General features: G+C 38.4%; 1 protein-coding gene across 1 annotated transcript; it reads left to right on the top strand.

Annotated features, from left to right (window-relative positions):
* Positions 1-222: 222 nt before the first annotated feature.
* On the top strand, positions 223-1,152 carry LOC102415694 (olfactory receptor 10J1-like). Its single transcript, XM_006061034.2, has one exon. The coding sequence runs from the start codon at positions 223-225 to the stop codon at positions 1,150-1,152; it is 930 nt and encodes a 309-aa protein (XP_006061096.2).
* Positions 1,153-19,652: the final 18,500 nt, after the last annotated feature.

The following is a 19,652-nucleotide window of genomic DNA, read 5'->3' as shown; positions in this document are numbered from 1 at the left end:
GTGTATACCATTTGACTCTAAAAGCCACACACTTTAGTGAGTAAAGAACATTTCTCTTTTGTCTATTCCCAAAAGAAATGAGCATGAGTGTGGCTATAAATCAGCAGAAACCTGAAGTAGATTGACCAAAAGAATCTGCCCAGTCTACTAATAACAGAAATCAACCAATTAGGTTCCTTATAGAATTTTTTTTTTACTTTCTTAGATACCATATATGACTTAATGAAGAAAGAGAATCACACTCTGGTGAGTGAGTTTACTCTTCAGGGTTTCTCCAGCTTCTGTGAGCACCAGTTCACCCTCTTTATCATGTTTTTTGCACTGTACATGCTAACCCTGGCAGCCAATATCATCACTGTGGCCATCATTAGCCTTGACCGTCACCTCCACACCCCCATGTATTTCTTCCTCAGCATGCTGTCAGCTTCCGAGACTGTGTACACACTCATCATTATACCCAAGATGCTCTGCAACCTCACAGGCCTGAGTCAGTCCATTTCTTTGGCAGGTTGTGCCACTCAGATGTTCTTCTTCATCACTTTGGCCATCAACAACTGCTTCCTGCTCACAGCGATGGGCTACGACCGCTATGTGGCCATTTGCCATCCCTTGAGGTACACAGTCATTATGAATAGGAGGGTGTGCATCCAGCTGGTGTGGGGGGCCTGCAGCATCGGGCTGATTGTGGCCATGACACAGGTGACGTCTGTATTCAGGTTACCCTTCTGTGCCACAAAGGTGGCCCACTTCTTCTGTGACATCCGGCCTGTGATGAAGCTCTCCTGCATTGACACGACTGTCAATGAGATCCTGACTTTGATCATCAGTGTCCTGGTGATCCTGGTTCCCATGGGATTGGTTTTCATTTCCTACATCCTCATCATCTCCACCATCCTCAAGATCACGTCTACCGAGGGTCGGAAGAAGGCCTTTGCCACCTGCGCCTCCCACCTCACTGTGGTCATTGTCCACTATGGCTGTGCCTCCATTGCCTACCTCAAGCCCAAGTCAGAGAACAGCAAGGATGAGGCTCAGCTGATCTCAGTGACCTACACTGTCGTCACCCCACTACTGAACCCTGTGGTGTACACCCTGAGGAACAAAGAGGCCAAGGATGCTCTGCTCCGGGCCATTGGCAGGAAGCTTTGCTGATAAGATGGGACTGTTACAAAGACGGTCTTGGGAGATTCTATAGGGAAGAGAAAGTAAAGCAGTGAACGGCACCTAGGGTGAAAATTCTGGAGCCTACCATGCAGTGGTTGGGTAGAGGAGATAAAAGGATTATATATCCAGGCCCTGGAGAAAGGGGCTCCAAAGTACATGCAAGCCTGCCTCTGACAAGACAGCATACATGGTATGGAGGATCAATATAAGGGTAATAACTTGATATGGGGAAGTACACGGATTGTATGCATAACCTAGGACAGAATGAGATCAAGATAGTAGAAAGGATTAATGAGGGGAGGCTGCTTCAAGGCAGTACTAAACTTTTAAATACATTCTATAACACTCTTTTTCGACATGAAGCTCTCTTTTATCCATTTAGAGTTACAAAGGCTTAACATCCAATTGAAGTCATTGTTTTGTGGACAATTCAAGTTCCTTGCATCTTAAACACCATAAATAAATAGCTGTCTGTGATAATAAGCATCTATATAATTTACCAACTCCTGAAGTCTAGATCTTTTTCATGTATATGGCCAACCTGGAACTTAAGTTTTCAGGACTATGTAAAAGAAATATTTTTGGAAAATGATTAAAATTCCTTAATAATTTAATTAAAGAGGTAGCACCAAGTAATCATATGGGCATTTATATTTCAAGAATGCACAAGGATTGTTGGTGATAATATATGTAAATAGTTCACTCAGTTAAAAAAAAATAGTATTGCCTTTGGAGATGCTTGCAGAATGGATAAAAGTGGATAGGGAATGGGAGGACAAGAGAGAATCTACAGAAAGGATTAGTCAGGTGAGAGGGCTGGAAAGAAGTGGATGGGTAAGGAAAGTGTCGTATGGCAACACAGTGACTCAAAAAAAGAAAAAGATTTAAACCATCAACCCTATCGTTTCAGACCCCAGGATCTGCATTAATATGCCATCTTTCACTAGTCACCTTCACTTCCAGTGTCCCTCCACGAGCCTGTCATCCAGTTCCATGCAGAACACCTGTGTCTTGTGACTTCTCTCTTTCTATTTCATATTCTCGTGTGTTTCTACAGCTTACTGTCACTTCATGGAAATCCCTTACTGCCACCCTTATTGCCTATTCAACCAAAGTGTACTCCTTTTAAAACACCAAACTAAAAGCATCTCCCTTTCATGAACTTTCTAATGAAGAAATCACCCTCTCACTCTCCTACCTCCAAACTTGCACATACATTATTATAGAGCAAGCATTTCCTATAATGTCTTTAGAAATGAAAGCTTGAAATGAATGAGTGATGTCATAACCAGATGAAGTCTTCATTAGGTGGACAGTTTAAGGTTTCAGTTGTACCAAGCAGTGGCATTTTCAGAGGCTGTGTTCTCCGTCATGTTATTAATAATCTCAAAAATTAGGACTATGTTCAAATATTGTAATTTCATAAATAGCCCATTGTGGTTCAATCTTACCCACATCTGAGTATTTTTCAAAATTTATGGTGGAATCCTGGAGAAGGCAATGGCAACTCACTCCAATACTCTTGCCTGGAAAATCCCATGGACAGAGGAGCCTGGTAGGCTGCAGTCCATGGGCTCGTGAAGAGTCGAACACGACTGAGTGACTTCACTTTCACTTTTCACTTTCATGCATTGGAAACGGCAACCCACTCCAGTGTTCTTGCCCGGAGAATCCCAGGGATGGGGGAGCCTGGTGGGCTGCTGTCTATGGGGTCGCTAAGAGTTGGACATGACTGAGCGACTTCACTTTCACTTTTCACTTTCATGCATTGGAGAAGGAAATGGCAAGCCACTCCAGTGTTCTTGCCTGGAGAATCCCAGGGATGGGGGAGCCTGGTGGGCTGCTGTCTATGGGGTCGCACAGAGTCAGACACGACTGAAGCGACGCAGCAGCAGCAGCAGCATGGTGGAATCCAAGAGAACCCAAAAATAAGGTTACCCACTGTTTGTTAATGGCCTCTCTTACTCAGTAAACACTTCTTAATTTTAGACTGTAGCTTCAAAAATGTTGCTCTGTCCATTCAAGTTTACTAATAATAATCTGTATCTGCAAAGTTAGGTACTGAAAATAGTAGCAAGTAGTGTTTGGAGGCCAGCAGGGCAAAGTGTATTCATTGTAACATAAGCACAGTAAGAAAAAGACTGCATTCTGAGTCCTGGCTTTACTTTTTATTCGTCTCATATATTTGAATCTTTATTTAGCTTCTCTAAGCCTAAGTTTTCTCTGCAAAACATGTAGATAAAACAAATAACATTTTGTAGATGTTTCATCTACAAAACATGTCAGTTTCTCCTGACAAACATATGAGACAGTAAGTGTGAAAATCCTTTGTAAATGACAAATCAGGGACAAATATTCTCTTTTTTTATTGGAGTAAGAAAAGCAATATAATCTCTGTAAACTTCTAATTATATCAGAGTTCAGTGTCATCCATCTGAGGAGGATACTGCTACAGAGATTTTTTTTTCTTTAACTTTTTATTTTGTATTGGAATATAGTCAATTAACAATGTTGTGATAGTTTCAGGTGAACAGTGAAGGGACTCAGCCATAAATATACATGTATCCATTCTCCTCCAAACTCCCCTCCCATCCAGGCTGCCACATAACACTGAGCAGAGTTCCATGTGCTATACAGTAGCTTCTTGTCGGTTATCCATTTTAAATATAGTACTGTGTACAAACCACAGATATTTACAATTCTGCCTTTCTGTCTGCATGCTATCAATTTAATCTCTAGTCCTGGTTCAGAGTCGGTTCTCTTTCCTTAGATATCCTGGAGAATAAAGAGGGGAATTCTGCTTCTGGATGATTCACCTTCCAGACACATCCCAGTCATTTAGCCTGGTACAGCGCTTCTAAGAGCTCATGAGTACAGAAAGTGATTGCTGTTCTTAGTTTCCCCAGACATATGGGCTCCACCCTTCATTTCTCAACTGGTCTCCTTTGTTGGGAAGAACACAAAATCTTGAGACTTGAATTTAAGACACACCTTAACTTTGCCAACTATGTATAACTTTCCCAACTATGTATTCCTAAGGTAGTAAAGAAATCTTTCCTTATCTATGATAGGTTATCAATGTCAACCATCTTTCCCATTAGGCTATTGAAAAAATCAACTAGAGTAGAATTAACAGGGTGGAATTGTTGTGGTAACCATAGGAAGTTAATATAATACATCATTATCCCTATTATTATTGGCTAACATTATCCCTATATTCTTACCTTTCCAATTTTTCCAGGCCATTTTATATTATTTCACTAATTAATTTTGCACTTCTACCTTCCTCCCACTTCTATTTAAGTTCTAATACTGTTGTATTCTTCCTTAAATGTGCAGGTCTCATTAAAAAAAAACAAAAAAACCCTTCTAAACTCTGTATTACTATCTTTCATTAGCAATTTAATGCCTTTCTTGCTCTACATCAAAAACTTTCCCTCTTCATTCAGTGAAATTCAAACTCTTTACCATGATCCATGATGACTCCCAATAGGAAATGTATATTGTAATATAAGCCAGTATGCACGTATATATCTTCTCTGTGTCTGTGTGTATTCACATACAAATGAAACATTGACAAATAATACTTACCCTTACTACAGGCAGTGCATTCTGATGTTTTCATTCTAGCTTGATCTGTCCTATTTCATCTTATTTAAGTAATATTCGTGGAGAGAGGAGCATCTACAATGTATTTTGACCAAATACTCAATAATTGAAAGTTAAAATATTCAACTGAAGCCAATGCCTCAGCCTAACATCATTAGATTGTGTATCTGGGATAGTGAAATAAAATTAAAATGCTATTTGAAAACTTAATAACATTGGAATTTTATTATTAAACATTTGGTAATCATATTTAAACACTTGACACTTCAGAGAAAGGACATTTAGTCTTCATCGTAGCTGCTAGATTACTCTGCTGCTGCTGCTGCTAAGTCACTTCACTCCTGCCCGACTCTGTGCAACCCCATAGACAGCAGCACACCAGGCTCCTCTGTCCCTGGGATCCTCCAGGCAAGAACAGTGGAGTGGCTTGCCATTTCCTTCTCCAATGCATGAAAGTGGAAAGTGAAAAGTGAAAGTGAAGTCACTCAGTCGTGCCCAACTCTTAGCAACCCCATGGACTGCAGCCTACCAGGCTCCTCCGTCCATGGGATTTTCCAGGCAAGAGTACTGGAGTGGGTCTGCTGCTGCTGCTGCTAAGTCACTTCAGTCGTGTCTGACTCTGTCTAGCAGTCACTAAAATACACACTTGGGGTACTCGGTAGATGCTCACTTTTCAAGTGAGAAGCTGATTTGTAGAGGAGCAAAATATCTTGAGAGTAACATCTCATTTTTCTCTAACACTTTCTTTTCTTCATATTCTTTATTGCTGCTGCTACTGCTAAGTCACTTCAGTTGTGTCCGACTCTGTGTGACCCCATAGACGTCAGCCCACCAGGCTCTCCTACCCCTGGGATTCTCCAGGCAAGAACACTGGAGTGGGTTGCCATTTCCTTCTCCAATGCATGAAAGTGAAAAAGTGAAAGTGAAAGTGAAGTCATGTCCGACTCTTAGCGACCCCATGGACTGCAGCCTACCAGGCTCCTCCATCCATGGGATTTTCCAGGCAAGAGTACTGGAGTGGGATGCCATTGCCTTCTCCATTCTTTATTAGGTACGTATTAAAATAATGTATACTGTATATTGTCCTACACGATTTGAAATCATGCTGTAACTCGTGTAAAATTTGATAAGATTCATGGATTAAATGGAATTAAGAAGCTAAAAATACCATGCTTAAAAGTTGTTTTTATTTAGTATTATAAATAAAGAACACCACATAATTTTACAAATATTAGAATTCTGATAGTTAATTTCCACTATTCTTTTTTGTACATTTGAACTTTGGCTTTGTAAGTATATAATGTTCTTTCTAAAATTATCTAATAACTAACAAATTTCAATATTTATATGAAGCATTATTTTCCTACTTATTTAACTACTTAAAACTCTTAAATTTGTCCAGAAAATGAACAACTCTCACAATTATCATTATTTATTCTTGCATTTTACTTTTCTAATAATAAAATATATTCTTCACTTAATAGAATTTTAACAGGTAAAGCATATAAAGCTATTTCAGTGTAATTCATAGAATGATTCATTGCATTTGAAAACATAAATGTAATTCAAACATATGTATATTTGAATACATAAATATACAAACAGTACTCTTGCTTTATTCAGAGTACTGATATTAGACTGACTAGAGATAATAACCTATGCTGTTACATGATCATTGTTAACCTACAAATTCAGAGATATCAAAATACAGCATTCAAGATTTTGAGCCGTCGACTTTGTAGAGATTGAAAACCAAAGTAGCAATTCAGCAGCAGGTTTTGACTAAATACCAAAAGCAAAGTAGAACTCTGAGTTATTCCTGGTGTGACCCACTAAACTTAGGAAAAACATGGGAGATGTGGATGCCATAAGGAATGCTGCATGCATGAGTGAGTGACGCTCCAAACTGGCTGAAATGGCAAAGTATCTGAGAAGAAAGTCCCTTATTTCTCTTTTTTATTCTTTTATTCTAAAATAGTAGTATGTGAATTGGCATTTTTCTGATTATAAAAGCAAATACTGATTCTTTGAAAAAACATTTCAGAAAATTATACAGAAGAAACTCTGTCTTTTTCATGTTCACTGTAGCCCGGTGCAAACGCCAGGGACAGTGAAGGACAGGGATGCCTGGAGCGCTGCAGTCCATGGGGTCACAGTCAGGTACGACTTAGCAACTGAACAGCAACAATAATAAAACGAGTACCTACAACATTTCTCTTCTCCACACTTGCCAACCCAACCCCGGTGCCAAATACGAGAAGGGAAAGAAAAGAGTTTAAAATTAGGATTATATAGCCAGTGCTTTAAAAAATGGAATATTTTTTATCTAGTCCATAGTCTCTAGTGGACTAGAGACTATGAGCCATGTTGAGTAACTGTAAGGCACAAAAGAGAGACTTCCAACAAATGCAATTGGATTGATAAGGTATCTTAGAAATATGTAGGAATCAAAAGGAAAATCTAGGCTTGAAACTTGGGAGTAGCACAAACGTTGCTTCGTACTCAGAGGTGGAGGAAAATAAGATAATGATAAATGCCAGGACAAAGTAACAGGGTGTATTAGCCCAGGAGAAGAAGCCCTCCCCAGCAGTTCTTGCTCCCAGGTAGGCAATAGGAGAACAGCATTGGTGATTTCCAGACAAGAGCAATACTTGGAGAAAGAGGCATGGCTAATGACACAGAGTCTAGCAATAAAAAATACTAGGGAAATAAAAGAAAACATAAATACAAGCAGAAGCAACTAGATATTAGAAGTGTTGAGCAAAAAAGCAGTAATATTTTTATAAAATAAATTAAGAAAATTAAACTCACTTCTCCTGCTCAATATGAAGCTAAACATACCAGCTAATCCTAACCACAATTTAAAACAAATAAATAAAATTTATAGAAATTCTGTTAAATGTAAGTTCAGAGTAGAGAGAATTCTGACAAAACACAGATTTTACATTGCATTATTTCTGACTTTTTCCTAAAACTCTACTACATTTAAGAATAGCCTCACTTCCATAGCAAAAGGAAATAGGAGACAAGTGCAAAAGAATGTCTGTGACAAAATTTTGAAATCTGGAAAGCAGTTTAGTAAGTTGTTATTGATTTCTATGTGACTTAGCACACAGGAGAATGCTGATGTATTATTGAATGCGCAGGAGATGCCTGAGGCAGAGAGAACAACCTAAATGTCAATTTATCAATCAGAACGCCAGACGTATTCAGGAAAGTGGGTAGTAAGTACTCGTGAACCTAAGAGTGAATGATTAATCTAACAAAATAGAGGTGCTTGAAAAATTTTAAGAGACATCACACAATTAGAACCTTTCCTCCACCTGAGCAGAAGGCTAAAGGATTGCCTCCTGGAGAGAGTTAAAGAGATGAGATAGGGTTCGGAGGGTGCCATAATAATTTTTTTTTTTTAAATGAGGGAAAGGTAAAAGAATATCAGCACACCTCACAGGATATTGACAATAAGTCTTAGAGCTCCCCACCTCGAAACTGAAGGATTTTCCCCTGGGGAACTCAGCATTTCAAGAACAAAAAGACTTAGATATGGACAGGTCAATGTTCTACGTTGAAAAAATAAGCTTACCCTAATAAAGCCAGCTTTACCATATTACCCAGCTTTATCACCCTACTAAGTAAAGCCCACCACCCAATCTATCTCATCCCACCACACATACACACATACATACTACAAGGTTTCTAAACAGCTTATTAGTATGTCAAGCATACAATGTCAATTCACCTGACATGAAGAGCCAACTCACTGGAAAAGACCCTGATGCTGGGAAAGAGTGAAGGCAAAAGGAAAAGGAGGCAGCAGAGGATGAGATGGTTAGAGAGTAGCACCAACTCAATGGACATGAATTTGAGCAAACTCTGGCAGATAGACCTGGTTGGATTCCTGAGTCAGGAAGATCTGCTGGATAAGGGATAGGTTACCCACTCTAACATTCTTGGGCTTCCCTTGTGGCTCAGCAAGTAAAGAATCCACGTGCAATGCAGGAGACGTGGGTTCCATCCCTGGGTTGGGAAGATTCACTAGAGAAGGGAACCACTAACCACTCCATTATTCTGGCCTGGAGAATTCCACAGACTGTACAGTCCGTGGGGTCGCAAAGGTCAGACACAACTGAGCAACTTTCACTTTCACTTTCTGGGAGACAGTGAAGGACAGGGATCCATGGGGTTGCAAAGAGTCAGACATGACTTAGTGACTGAACAACAACAAAAACAAAAATCAATCATAGTCATAATTGACTGAAAGGATCACCAAGTATTTGAGTAAAACCACTAACATGGAAAGAGACATCAACACAATAAACAGACAACAAAAGAATGCAGACGAATCAGATACAGTGCAGGGAATATGTTAAGATCTTTCCAAAGATACTTATTGAACATTTTCAGAAGGACACAACAAAATACTTAATCAGAGAAACAAAAGCAGTGCTGTATAAAAGGTATGTTCTGAGAAGCAAAAACAGATTTCACAAATTAAAAATATATTAGCTGAAATAAAAAATTAAATATGAGAGTGGCAAGAGAAATTTGATGGAATGTCTTGAATAACAGAACAAGAAGACAAACAGGAGTGAAATAAGAGGATAATATATGAATATTGAAGATAAATCAATACAGTGATTCACATACTGAATTACTACTTTGTACACATGATACTAATGTAATACTATAAATCAACTATACTTTAATAAAAATAAGAAAAATAAATTAGGTCTTGAAAATAAAAGTTTAGGTGTATATAATAAGGAGCAAATGATAAAAGAACTACCTAAGTAAAACCACAAATAAAATAAAGACATATATATATAATTAGGGATACAAATAAAAACTTTAAAACTAAGATAATAGCAGGAAAAACTTTAGATCAATATTTTTTTAAAACATAGTCTATTGTGTATATGTACCACAGCTTTCTTATCCATTCATCTGCTGATGGGCATCTAGGTTGCTTCCATGTCCTGGCGGATTCATTTTGATATTTGGCAAAACTAATACAATTATGTAAAGTTTAAAATAAAATAAATAAAAATAAAATAAAAAAGAACAATCGCATTAAAAAAAACATAGTCTAAATACATAATTTTAATAGAATATAAATTAAACTTGGCCTGAGAATAATCATAAAAATAAACAGGCCAACAGTCAAAAACAAAAATTTAATCACAATACACCTTCTACTCCTGTTGAAGAGAAAGACATGAGACCAAACATTTATGGGAGAATGGCATTGAAACATGTATAATATCATAGATGAAACAAGTCGCCAGTCCAGGTTCGATGCATGATACTGGATGCTTGGGGCTGGTGCACTGGGACGACCCAGAGGGATGGTATGGGGAGGGAGGAGGGAGGAGGGTTCAGGATGGGGAACACGTGTATACCTGTGGTGGATTCATGTTGATATATGGTAAAACCAATACAATATTGTAAAGTTAAAAAATTAAATAAAAAGAAAAAGAAAATATGCAGATTCTTTCAAGTTTAATAAAAAAAGAGGAGAATCTTCCCAACTCAAATCATGAAACCACTAGCTTCAAAAACTTAGTATCAAACCAGAAACAGGCAGTGAAAAACACAAAATTAAACACCAACATTGCTGACAGATAAGAGCAAATATTCTAAATAAAATCTTAACAAAAGGAATCCACAGTTTGAAGAAACTCAGCATGTCCAAGTTGAGTTTAGACCAGGAGTGCTAGGATGATTAAATGCTAAATAATCTATCAGAATAATTGACCATATTAACAAATTAAATTATTAAATTCATAGGATTACTTCAAAAGATGAAAAACACAAAACATTAAATATAAATCCAACTTCCAATTAATCGGAAACACTCTTACCAAACTAAGACTAAAAAAGAAATTCTTTTAACTTTAAGCACCTATCAGAAGTAGGCTCCAAACAGCATAAATATTGACAAAAGATTTGAGCATTTCAACTAAATCCAGGAAAAAGACAAAAATGTATACACATAGTAAGGATAAAAGACAAGATGGATATATTTTGTTGACACCTCTTTTCTGCTCCTATTTGATGCATTTGACTGAGTCAAAGCAGAATAAACAAAAAGTTGTGGATGTGTCTGGCGGTGAAAGTAAAGTTTGATGCTCTAAAGAACAATATTGCATAGAAATCTGGAATGTGAGGTCCATGAATCAAGGTAAATCGGAAGTGGTCAAACAGGAGATGGCAAGAGTGAGCAACAACATTTTAGGAATCAGTAAACTAAAATGGACAGGAATGGGAGAATTTCATTCAGATGACCATTACATCTACTATTGTGGGCAAGAATCCCTTAGAAGAAATAGAGTAGTCCACAGAGTCAACAAAAGAGTCTGAAATGCAGTACTTGGGTGCAATCTCAAAAATGACAGAATGATCTCTGTTTGTTTCCAAGAAAAACCATTCAATATCATAGTAATCCAAGTCTATGCCTCAACTACTAATGCGAAAGAAGCTAAAGTTGAATGGTTCTATGGAGACCTACAAGACCTTCTAGGACTAACAACAACAAAAAAAGATTTCCTTTTCATCATAGGGGACTTTAGTATGTCATTTCAGACATGTTTATCTCTGCATGTTTATCACAGTAATCCAAGTCTATGCCTCAACCACTAATGCCAAAGAAGCTGAAGTTGAATGGTTCTATGAAGACCTACAAGACCTTATAGAACTAACACCAAAAAAAAAAGAAAGAAAAAAATGATGTCCTTTCATTATAAGGGACTGGAATGCAAAAGTAGGAAGTTAAGAGATATCTGAAGCAACAGACAAGTTTGGCCCTGGAGTACAAAATGAAGCCGGGCAAAGGCTAACAGAGTTTTGCCAAGAAAATGCACTGGTCATAGCAAACACCCTCTTCCAATAACACAAGAGACAGCTCTACACATGAACATCACCAGATGGTCAATACCAAAATCAGGCTGACTATATTCTTTGTAGCCAAAGATGGAGAAACTCTAGATGGAGATACAGTCAGTAAAAACAAGACTAAGGACTAACTGTGGCTCAGATAATGAAATCCTTATTACAAAATTTAGATTTAAATTGAAGAAAGTAGGGAAAACCACTAGGCCATACAGGTATGGTCTAAATCAAATCCCATATGATTATACACTGGAAGTGACAAATAGACTCAAGGGATTACATCTGTAAAACAGAGTGCCTGAAGAACTATGGACAAAGGTTTGTAACACTGTACAGGAGGTGAAGGTCAAAATCATCCCCAAGACATAGAGAATTAACATATGGACATGGGGAGAGGGGAGGAGAGGATGAGATGTACGGAAAGAGTAACATAGAAACTTACATTAAATAGAGAGCCAATAGGAATTTGCTGTATGGTTCAGAACACTGAAACAGGGGCTCTGTATCAACCTAGAGGGGTGGAATTGGGAGGGAGATGGGGGAGATGGGAGGGAGTTTCAAAAGGGAGGGAATATATGTATACCTATGGCTGATTCATGTTGATGTTTGACAGAAAACAGCAAAATTCTGTAAAGCAGTTATCCTTCAATAAAAAATAAATACATTTAAAAAAATCATCCCCAAGAAAAAGAAATGCAAGAAGGCAAACTGGTTGTATAAAGAGGCCTTACAAATAGCTGAAAAAAGAAGAGAAATGAAAGGCAAAGGAAAAAAGGAAATATATACCCATGTGAATTCAGAGTTCCAGAGAATAGCAAGGAGAGATAAGAAAGACTTTTTAGGTTTATGATGCAAAGAAATAGAGGAAAACAATAGAACAGGAAAGACTAGAGATCCCCTTAAGAAAATCAGAGATACCCAGGCTTCCCTGGTGACTCAGATGGTAAAGTGTCTGCCTGAAATGCAGGAGACGCAGGTTCGATCCCTGGGTTGGGAAGATCCCCAGGAGAAGGAAATGGCAACCCACTCCAGTACTCTCACCTGGAAAATTCCATGGACGGAGGAGCCTGGTAGGCTACAGTCCAAAGGGTTGCAAAGAGTCAGACATGACTGAGCAATTTCATTTTCAAGGGAACGTTTCACACAAACATAGGCACAATAAAGGACAGAAATAGTATGGATCTAACAGAAGAAAAATATACTAAGAAGAGGTGGCAAGAATATATAAAATAACTATACAAAAAAAGATCTTAATGACCTGGATAACCATGATGGTGTGATCAGTCACCTAGAGCCAGACATTCTGGAGTGTGAAGTCAAGTGGGCCTTAAAAAGCATAACTACGAACAAAACTAGAGGAGATGATGGAATGGCAGCTGAGTTATTTCAAATGCTAAAAGATGATGTTGTTAAAGAGCTGCATTCAATATGACAGCAAATTTGGAAAACTCAGCAATGGCCACAGGCCTGGAATAGGTCAGTATTCATTCCAATCACAAAGAAGGGCAATGCCAAAGAATGCTCAAACTACCACACAATTGCACTCATCTCGCATGCTAGTAAAGTGATGCTCAAAATCCTTGAAGCTAGGCTTCAACTATACATGAACTAAGAACTTCCAGATGTACAAGTTGGATTTAGAAAAGGCAGAGGAACCAGAGATCAAATTGCCAACAGCCATTGGATCATTGATGAAGCAAGAGAATCCCAAACAAACATCTACTTCTGCTTCATTGACTATGCAGAAGCCTTTGTCTGTGTAGATCACAGCAAACCGTGGAATATTCTTAAAGAGGTGGGAATACCAGACCACCTTACCTGCCTCCTGTGAAACCTGTATGCAGGACAAGAAGCAACAGTTAGAACCGGACATGGAACAATGGACTGGTTCAAAATTGGGAAAGAAAGGAATATGTCAAGGCTGTATATTGTCACCCTGCTTATTTAACTTATATGCAGACTACATCATGTGAAATGCTGGGTTGGATGAAGCACAAGCTGGAATCAAGATTGTGGGGAGAAGTATAAATAACCTCAGATATGCAGATGACACCATCTTTACAGCAGAAAGTGAGGAGGGATTAAAGAGCCTCTTGATGAAGGTGAAAGAGGGGAGTGAAAAAGCTGGGTTAAAACTCAGCATTCAAAAAATGAAGATCATGGCATCTGGTCCCATCACTTCATGGCAGATAGATGGGGAAACAGTGGAAACAGTGCCAAATTTTATTTTCTTGGGCTCCAAAATCACTGTGGATGATGACTGCGGCCATGAAATTAAAAGACACTTACTCCTTGGAAGAAAAGCAATGACACAACTGGACAGCATATTAAAAATCAGAGCCATTACTTTACCTGCAATGGTTCATATAGTCGAAGCTATGGTTTTTCCAGTAGTCATATACAGACGTGAGAGCTGGACCAAAAAAAAAAAAAAAAGGCTGAGGACCAAAGAATTGGTGCAATTGAACTGTGGTGCTGGAGAATACTCTTGCAAGTCCCTTGGACAGCAAGGAGGTCAAACCAGTCAACCCTAAAGGAAATCAATGCTGAATATTCATTGGAAGGACTGATGCTGAAGCTGAAGCTCCAATACATTGTCCACCTGATGCAAAGAGCTGATTCATTGGAAAAGACCCTGTTACTGGGAAAAATTGAAGGCAGGAGGAAGAGGGGATGACAGAGGATGGATGGCATCACTGACTCAATGGACATGAGTTTGAGCAAACTCTGGGAGAAGATGAAGGATAGGGAAGCCTATCCTTCATGCTGGCATGGAATGGCATTCTGCATTCCATGGGCTCACAAAGAGTTAGACATACTGAATGACTGAATAGCAACAATTTGACTTAAAATACAACTACATAATAGAATCAAAAATTGTATTTATGGACTTGTATAAAGTTGTATAAAGGCATTATATATATATATATATATATATATATATATATATATATATATGTAGGAAATGGCAACATACTTGAGTAGTTTTACCTGAAAAATCCCATGAACAGAGGAGACTGGTGGGCTACAGTCCATGGGATTGCAAAGAGACATGACTGAGTGACTGAGCACACATGTATGTGTATATGTGTATATGTGTGTGTATATATACACACACATATATATGTCAACACTGGTGCTAGTGGTAAAGAACCCACCTGACAATGCAGGAGACATAAAAGACTTGGGTTCAATCCCTGGATCGGGTAGATCCCCTGGAGGAGGGCATGGCAACCCACTCCACTATTTTTGCTTGGAGAATTCCATGGACAGAGGAGCTTGGTGGGCTACAGTCTATATGGTCACAAAGAGTCAGACACGACTAAGCAACTTAGCATCAGTTCAGTTCAGTCGCTCAGTCGTGTCCGACTCTTTGCGACCCCATGAATCACAGCACGCCAGGCCTCCCTGTCCATCACCAACTCCCGGAGTTCACTCAGACTCATGTCCATCGAGTCAGTGATGCCATCCAGCCATCTCATCCTCTGTCGTCCCCTTCTCCTCCTGCCCCCAATCCCTCCCAGCATCAGACTCTTTTCCAACGAGTCAACTCTTCGCATGAGGTGGCCAAAGTACTGGGATTTCAGCTTCAGCATCATTCCCTCCAAAGAAATCCCAGGGCTGATTTCATTCAAAATGGACTGGTTGGATCTCCTTGCAGTCCAAGGGACTCTCAAGAGTCTTCTCCAACACCACAGTTCAAAAGCCTCAATTCTTCAGTGCTCAGCCTTCTTCACAGTCCAACTCTCACATCCATACATGACCACAGGAAAAACCATAGCCTTGACTAGATGGACCTTTGTTGGCAAAGTAATGTCTCTGCTTTTCAATATGCTATCTAGGTTGGACATAACTTTCCTTCCAAGGAGTAAGTGTCTTTTAATTTCATGGCTTGCAGTCACCATCTGCAGTGATTTTGGAGCCCCCCAAAATAAAGCCTGACACTGTTTCCCCATCTATTTCCCATGAAGTGATGGGACCGGATGCCATGATCTTTGTTTTCTGAATGTTGAGCTTTAAGCCAACTTTTTCATTCTCCACTTTCACTTTCATCAAGGGGCTTTTTAGTTCCTCTTCACTTTCTGCCATAAGGATGGTGTCATCTGCATATCTGAGGTTATTGATATTTCTCCCAACAATCTTGATTCCAGCTTGTGTTTCTTCCAGTCCAGCATTTCTCATGATGTACTCTGCACAGAAGTTAAACAAGCAGGGTGACAATATACAGCCTTGATGTACTCCTTTTCCTATTTGGAACCAGTCTGTTGTTCCATGTCCAGTTCTAACCGTTGCTTCCTGACCTGCATATAGGTTTCTCAAGAGGCAGGTCAGGTGGTCTGGTATTCTCATCTCTTTCAGAATTTTCCACAGTTTATTGTGATCCACACAGTCAAAGGCTTTGGCATAGTCAATAAAGCAGAAATAGATGTTTTTCTGGAACTCTCTTGCTTTTTTGATGTTCCAATGGGTGTTGGCAATTTGATCTCTGGTTCCTCTGCCTTTTCTAAAACCAGCTTGAACATCAGGAAGTTCATGGTTCATGTATTGCCGAAGACTGGCTTGGAGAATTTTGAGCATTACTTTATTAGTGTGTGAGATGAATGCAATTGTGCAGTAGTTTGAGCATTCTTTGGCATTGCCTTTCTTTGGGATTGGAATGAAAACTGACCTTTTCCAACTTAGCATACATCTCAACAATAGCTTAAGGAGATGTGAGGTAATTAAGCTATATTAGAACAAGGGCTTTGCATACTTTGCAAATTAAGTGGACATGGAGCAACAGAATGGTTCCAAATAGGAAAAGGAGTACATCAAGGCTGTATATTGTCACCCTGCTTATTTAATTTATATGCAGAGTACATCATGAGAAACGCTGGGCTGGAAGAAGCACAAGCTGGTATCAAGATTGCCGGGAGAAATATCAATAACCTGAAATATGCAGATGACACCACCCTTATGGCAGAAAGTGAAGAGGAACTAAAAAGCCTCTTGATGAAGGTGAAAGAGGAGAGTGGAAAAGTTGGCTTAAAGTTCAACATTCAGAAAACGAAGATCATGGCATCTGGTCCCATCACTTCATGGGAAATAGATGGGGAAACAGTGGAAACAGTGTCAGACTTTATTTTGGGGGGCTCCAAAATCACTGCAGATGGTGATTGCATCCATGAAATTAAAAGACACTTACTCCTTGGAAGGAAAGTTATGTCCAACCTAGATAGCATATTCAAAAGCAGAGACATTACTTTGCCAACAAAGGTCTGTCTAGTGAAGGCTATGGTTTTTCCTGTGGTCATGTATGGATGTGAGAGTTGGACTGTGAAGAAAGCTGAGTGCCGAAGAATTGAGGCTTTTGAACTGTGGTGTTTGAAAAGACTCTTGAGAATATCTTGGACTGCAAGGAGATCCAACCAGTCCATTCTGAAGGAGATCAGCCCTGGGATTTCTTTGGAGGGAATGGTGCTGAAGCTGAAACTCCAGTACTTTGGCCATCTCATGCGAAGAGTTGACTCATTGGAAAAGACTGATGCTGGGAGGGATTGGGGGCAGGAGGAGAAGGGGACGACAGAGGATGAGATGGCTGGATGGCATCACCGGCTCGATGGACATGAGTCTGAGTGAACTCCGGGAGTTGGTGATGGACAGGGAGGCCTGGCGTGCTGCAATTCATGGGGTCGCAAAGAGTCGGACACAACTGTGCAACTGAACTGAACTGAACTGAGTAAGAACTAGAACTTTTAGAGTAAAAAATTACATGCAATCTTTCTCAGGGCAGCCACTAAAAAATAATTTTTAAAAATCTAGAGAAGGAAAGACAAAAGGAATGACAATGTTACACTAGAAAATATCTATTTAACAAATAGAAGGCAGTAAGAGATGACAAAAGAAAAAAATAACGACGTATAAGAAATGAATAGTATAATGGGAGATTAGATACTTCCTGGCCAGTAACTACATTAAATGGAAGGAAGCTTGATAATCCAATAAAGAGGTAGAGACTGGCAGAGTGATTTAAGAGTATATGATCTGACTCTCCAGTGTTCACAAGATACAGACTATAGATTCAAAGACACAGATAGTTGTTACAGGTAAAAAGATGGAATAAGATATACCATGCAAACAGTTACCAAAAAATAACATGGTACATTAATATCAACTAAGTTGACTTTAAGACCAAAATTGTTACAAGAGAAAAGATGCACATGTTATAGTGATAAAAGTTCAATCCATCAGGAAGACATAATAATTATAAATTGTACACATTCTGAATAACAAATCCCCAAAATACATGGAGCAAAAACTGACAGATTTGAAGGGAGAAATATATATACTAGTTGGAAACCTCAGAACTTCATCTTCAACAATAGATAAAACAACTAGGCATAAGATCATTATGGAAAAAGAAGACTTGAACAATACTACAAACCAAATAGAACAGACATCCAAGGAACATTCCACTCTATCAAAATCCACATTCTTCTCAACAAGGACATTCTTTAGGACAGTCGATATATTAGACCATTAAGTAAACCTCAGGAAATTTAAAGGGATTGATCAAGCAATGTATATTTCCATGTAAAGAAATTAATTAGGAATCACTTACAAAAGGAAATTTGGAAAACTCACTAATATGTGGCTATTAACACACTCCTAAATAATAGCCAATGTATCAAAGAAAAAATCATAATGAGAATTAGAAACTACTTTAAAAGAAATGAAAACACATGCTAAAACTTAAGGAATACAGAAAAATCAATACTTAGAAAAAAATGTGTAAATGGGTATATTAAAAAAAAAAAAGAAAGTTCTCAAGTTGGTAACCTAAGATTCCACCTTAAAAAAATGTAGAAAAAGAAGAGCAAGCTAAATCTAAATAAACAAAATGAAAAAAAAAAAAAAAAGAGTGGAGGAGAAGCAAATGATATGGATAATGAAAAACAATAGAAAAATTAACAAAACCTAAAGTTGGTTATTTAAAACAATCAACACAGTTAATAAAACTTGATGCTAGACTCACCAAGGGAAAAAGAAAGAGGACACAAACTGCCAAAGGATGTGAAAATCACTCAGTCGTGTCTGACTCTTTGCAATGCCTTGGACTGTAGCTTGCCAGGCTCCTCTGTCCATAGGATTTTCCAGGTGAGAATACTGGAGTGGGTTGCCATTCCCTTCTCCAGGGGATCTTCCTGTCCCAGGGATTGAACCCAGGTCTCCTGCACTGCAGACAAATTTTTTACCATCTGAGCCACCAGGGAAGCCCAGAGAAAAGGAGAGAGAACACAAACTACCACAATCAGGAATTAAAGAGAAGATACTACCAGTGACCTCACAGAAGTTTCAAAAGAGCTTAATAGAATTATATGAACAACTGTATGCCAACAAATTAGATAGCCTAGATAAAATGGACAAATTCCCAGAAATTCATAAGCTATCAAAACCCACTTAAGAAGAAATAGAATATCTGAATAGACCTATAACAAGAACAAACTTCCCATAAAGAATAGCCTGGGACCAGATAATTTCCCTGGTGAAGTCAATGAAACATTAAGAATTTATCCCCATCGTTTATAAACTCTTCCAGAAAATGAGAAGGAAATATTCTTCAACGCATTATATGAGACTAGTATTGTATTTTTTTTGAGACTAGTATTATCTTAATATCAAAACCAGACAATGATATCACAAGAAAAAAATACTATCGGCCAATATTCCTTATGAATATAGATGTAAAAATCCTCACCAAAATGGAATCCAGCAATAATTCATTTCTAGGCATATATTCAAAGGAAATGAACACATGTTACATTCATAACACCTAAAAAGTGGTATCAGTCCAAATTTCAATCAACGGGTGAATGGATAAACAAATAGAGTTTATCAACATATTAGAATATTATTTAGTCATAAAAATGAGTGAAATATTGATACCTGTTACAATATAGTTGAACCTTGAAAACATTACACTAAGCAAATATAAGCTAATCACAAAAAAC

Source organism: Bubalus bubalis, chromosome 6 (assembly GCF_019923935.1).
Source record: "Bubalus bubalis isolate 160015118507 breed Murrah chromosome 6, NDDB_SH_1, whole genome shotgun sequence".
NCBI classification, from domain to species: domain Eukaryota; kingdom Metazoa; phylum Chordata; class Mammalia; order Artiodactyla; family Bovidae; genus Bubalus; species Bubalus bubalis.
This window is presented reverse-complemented; position numbering and strand designations above follow the sequence as displayed.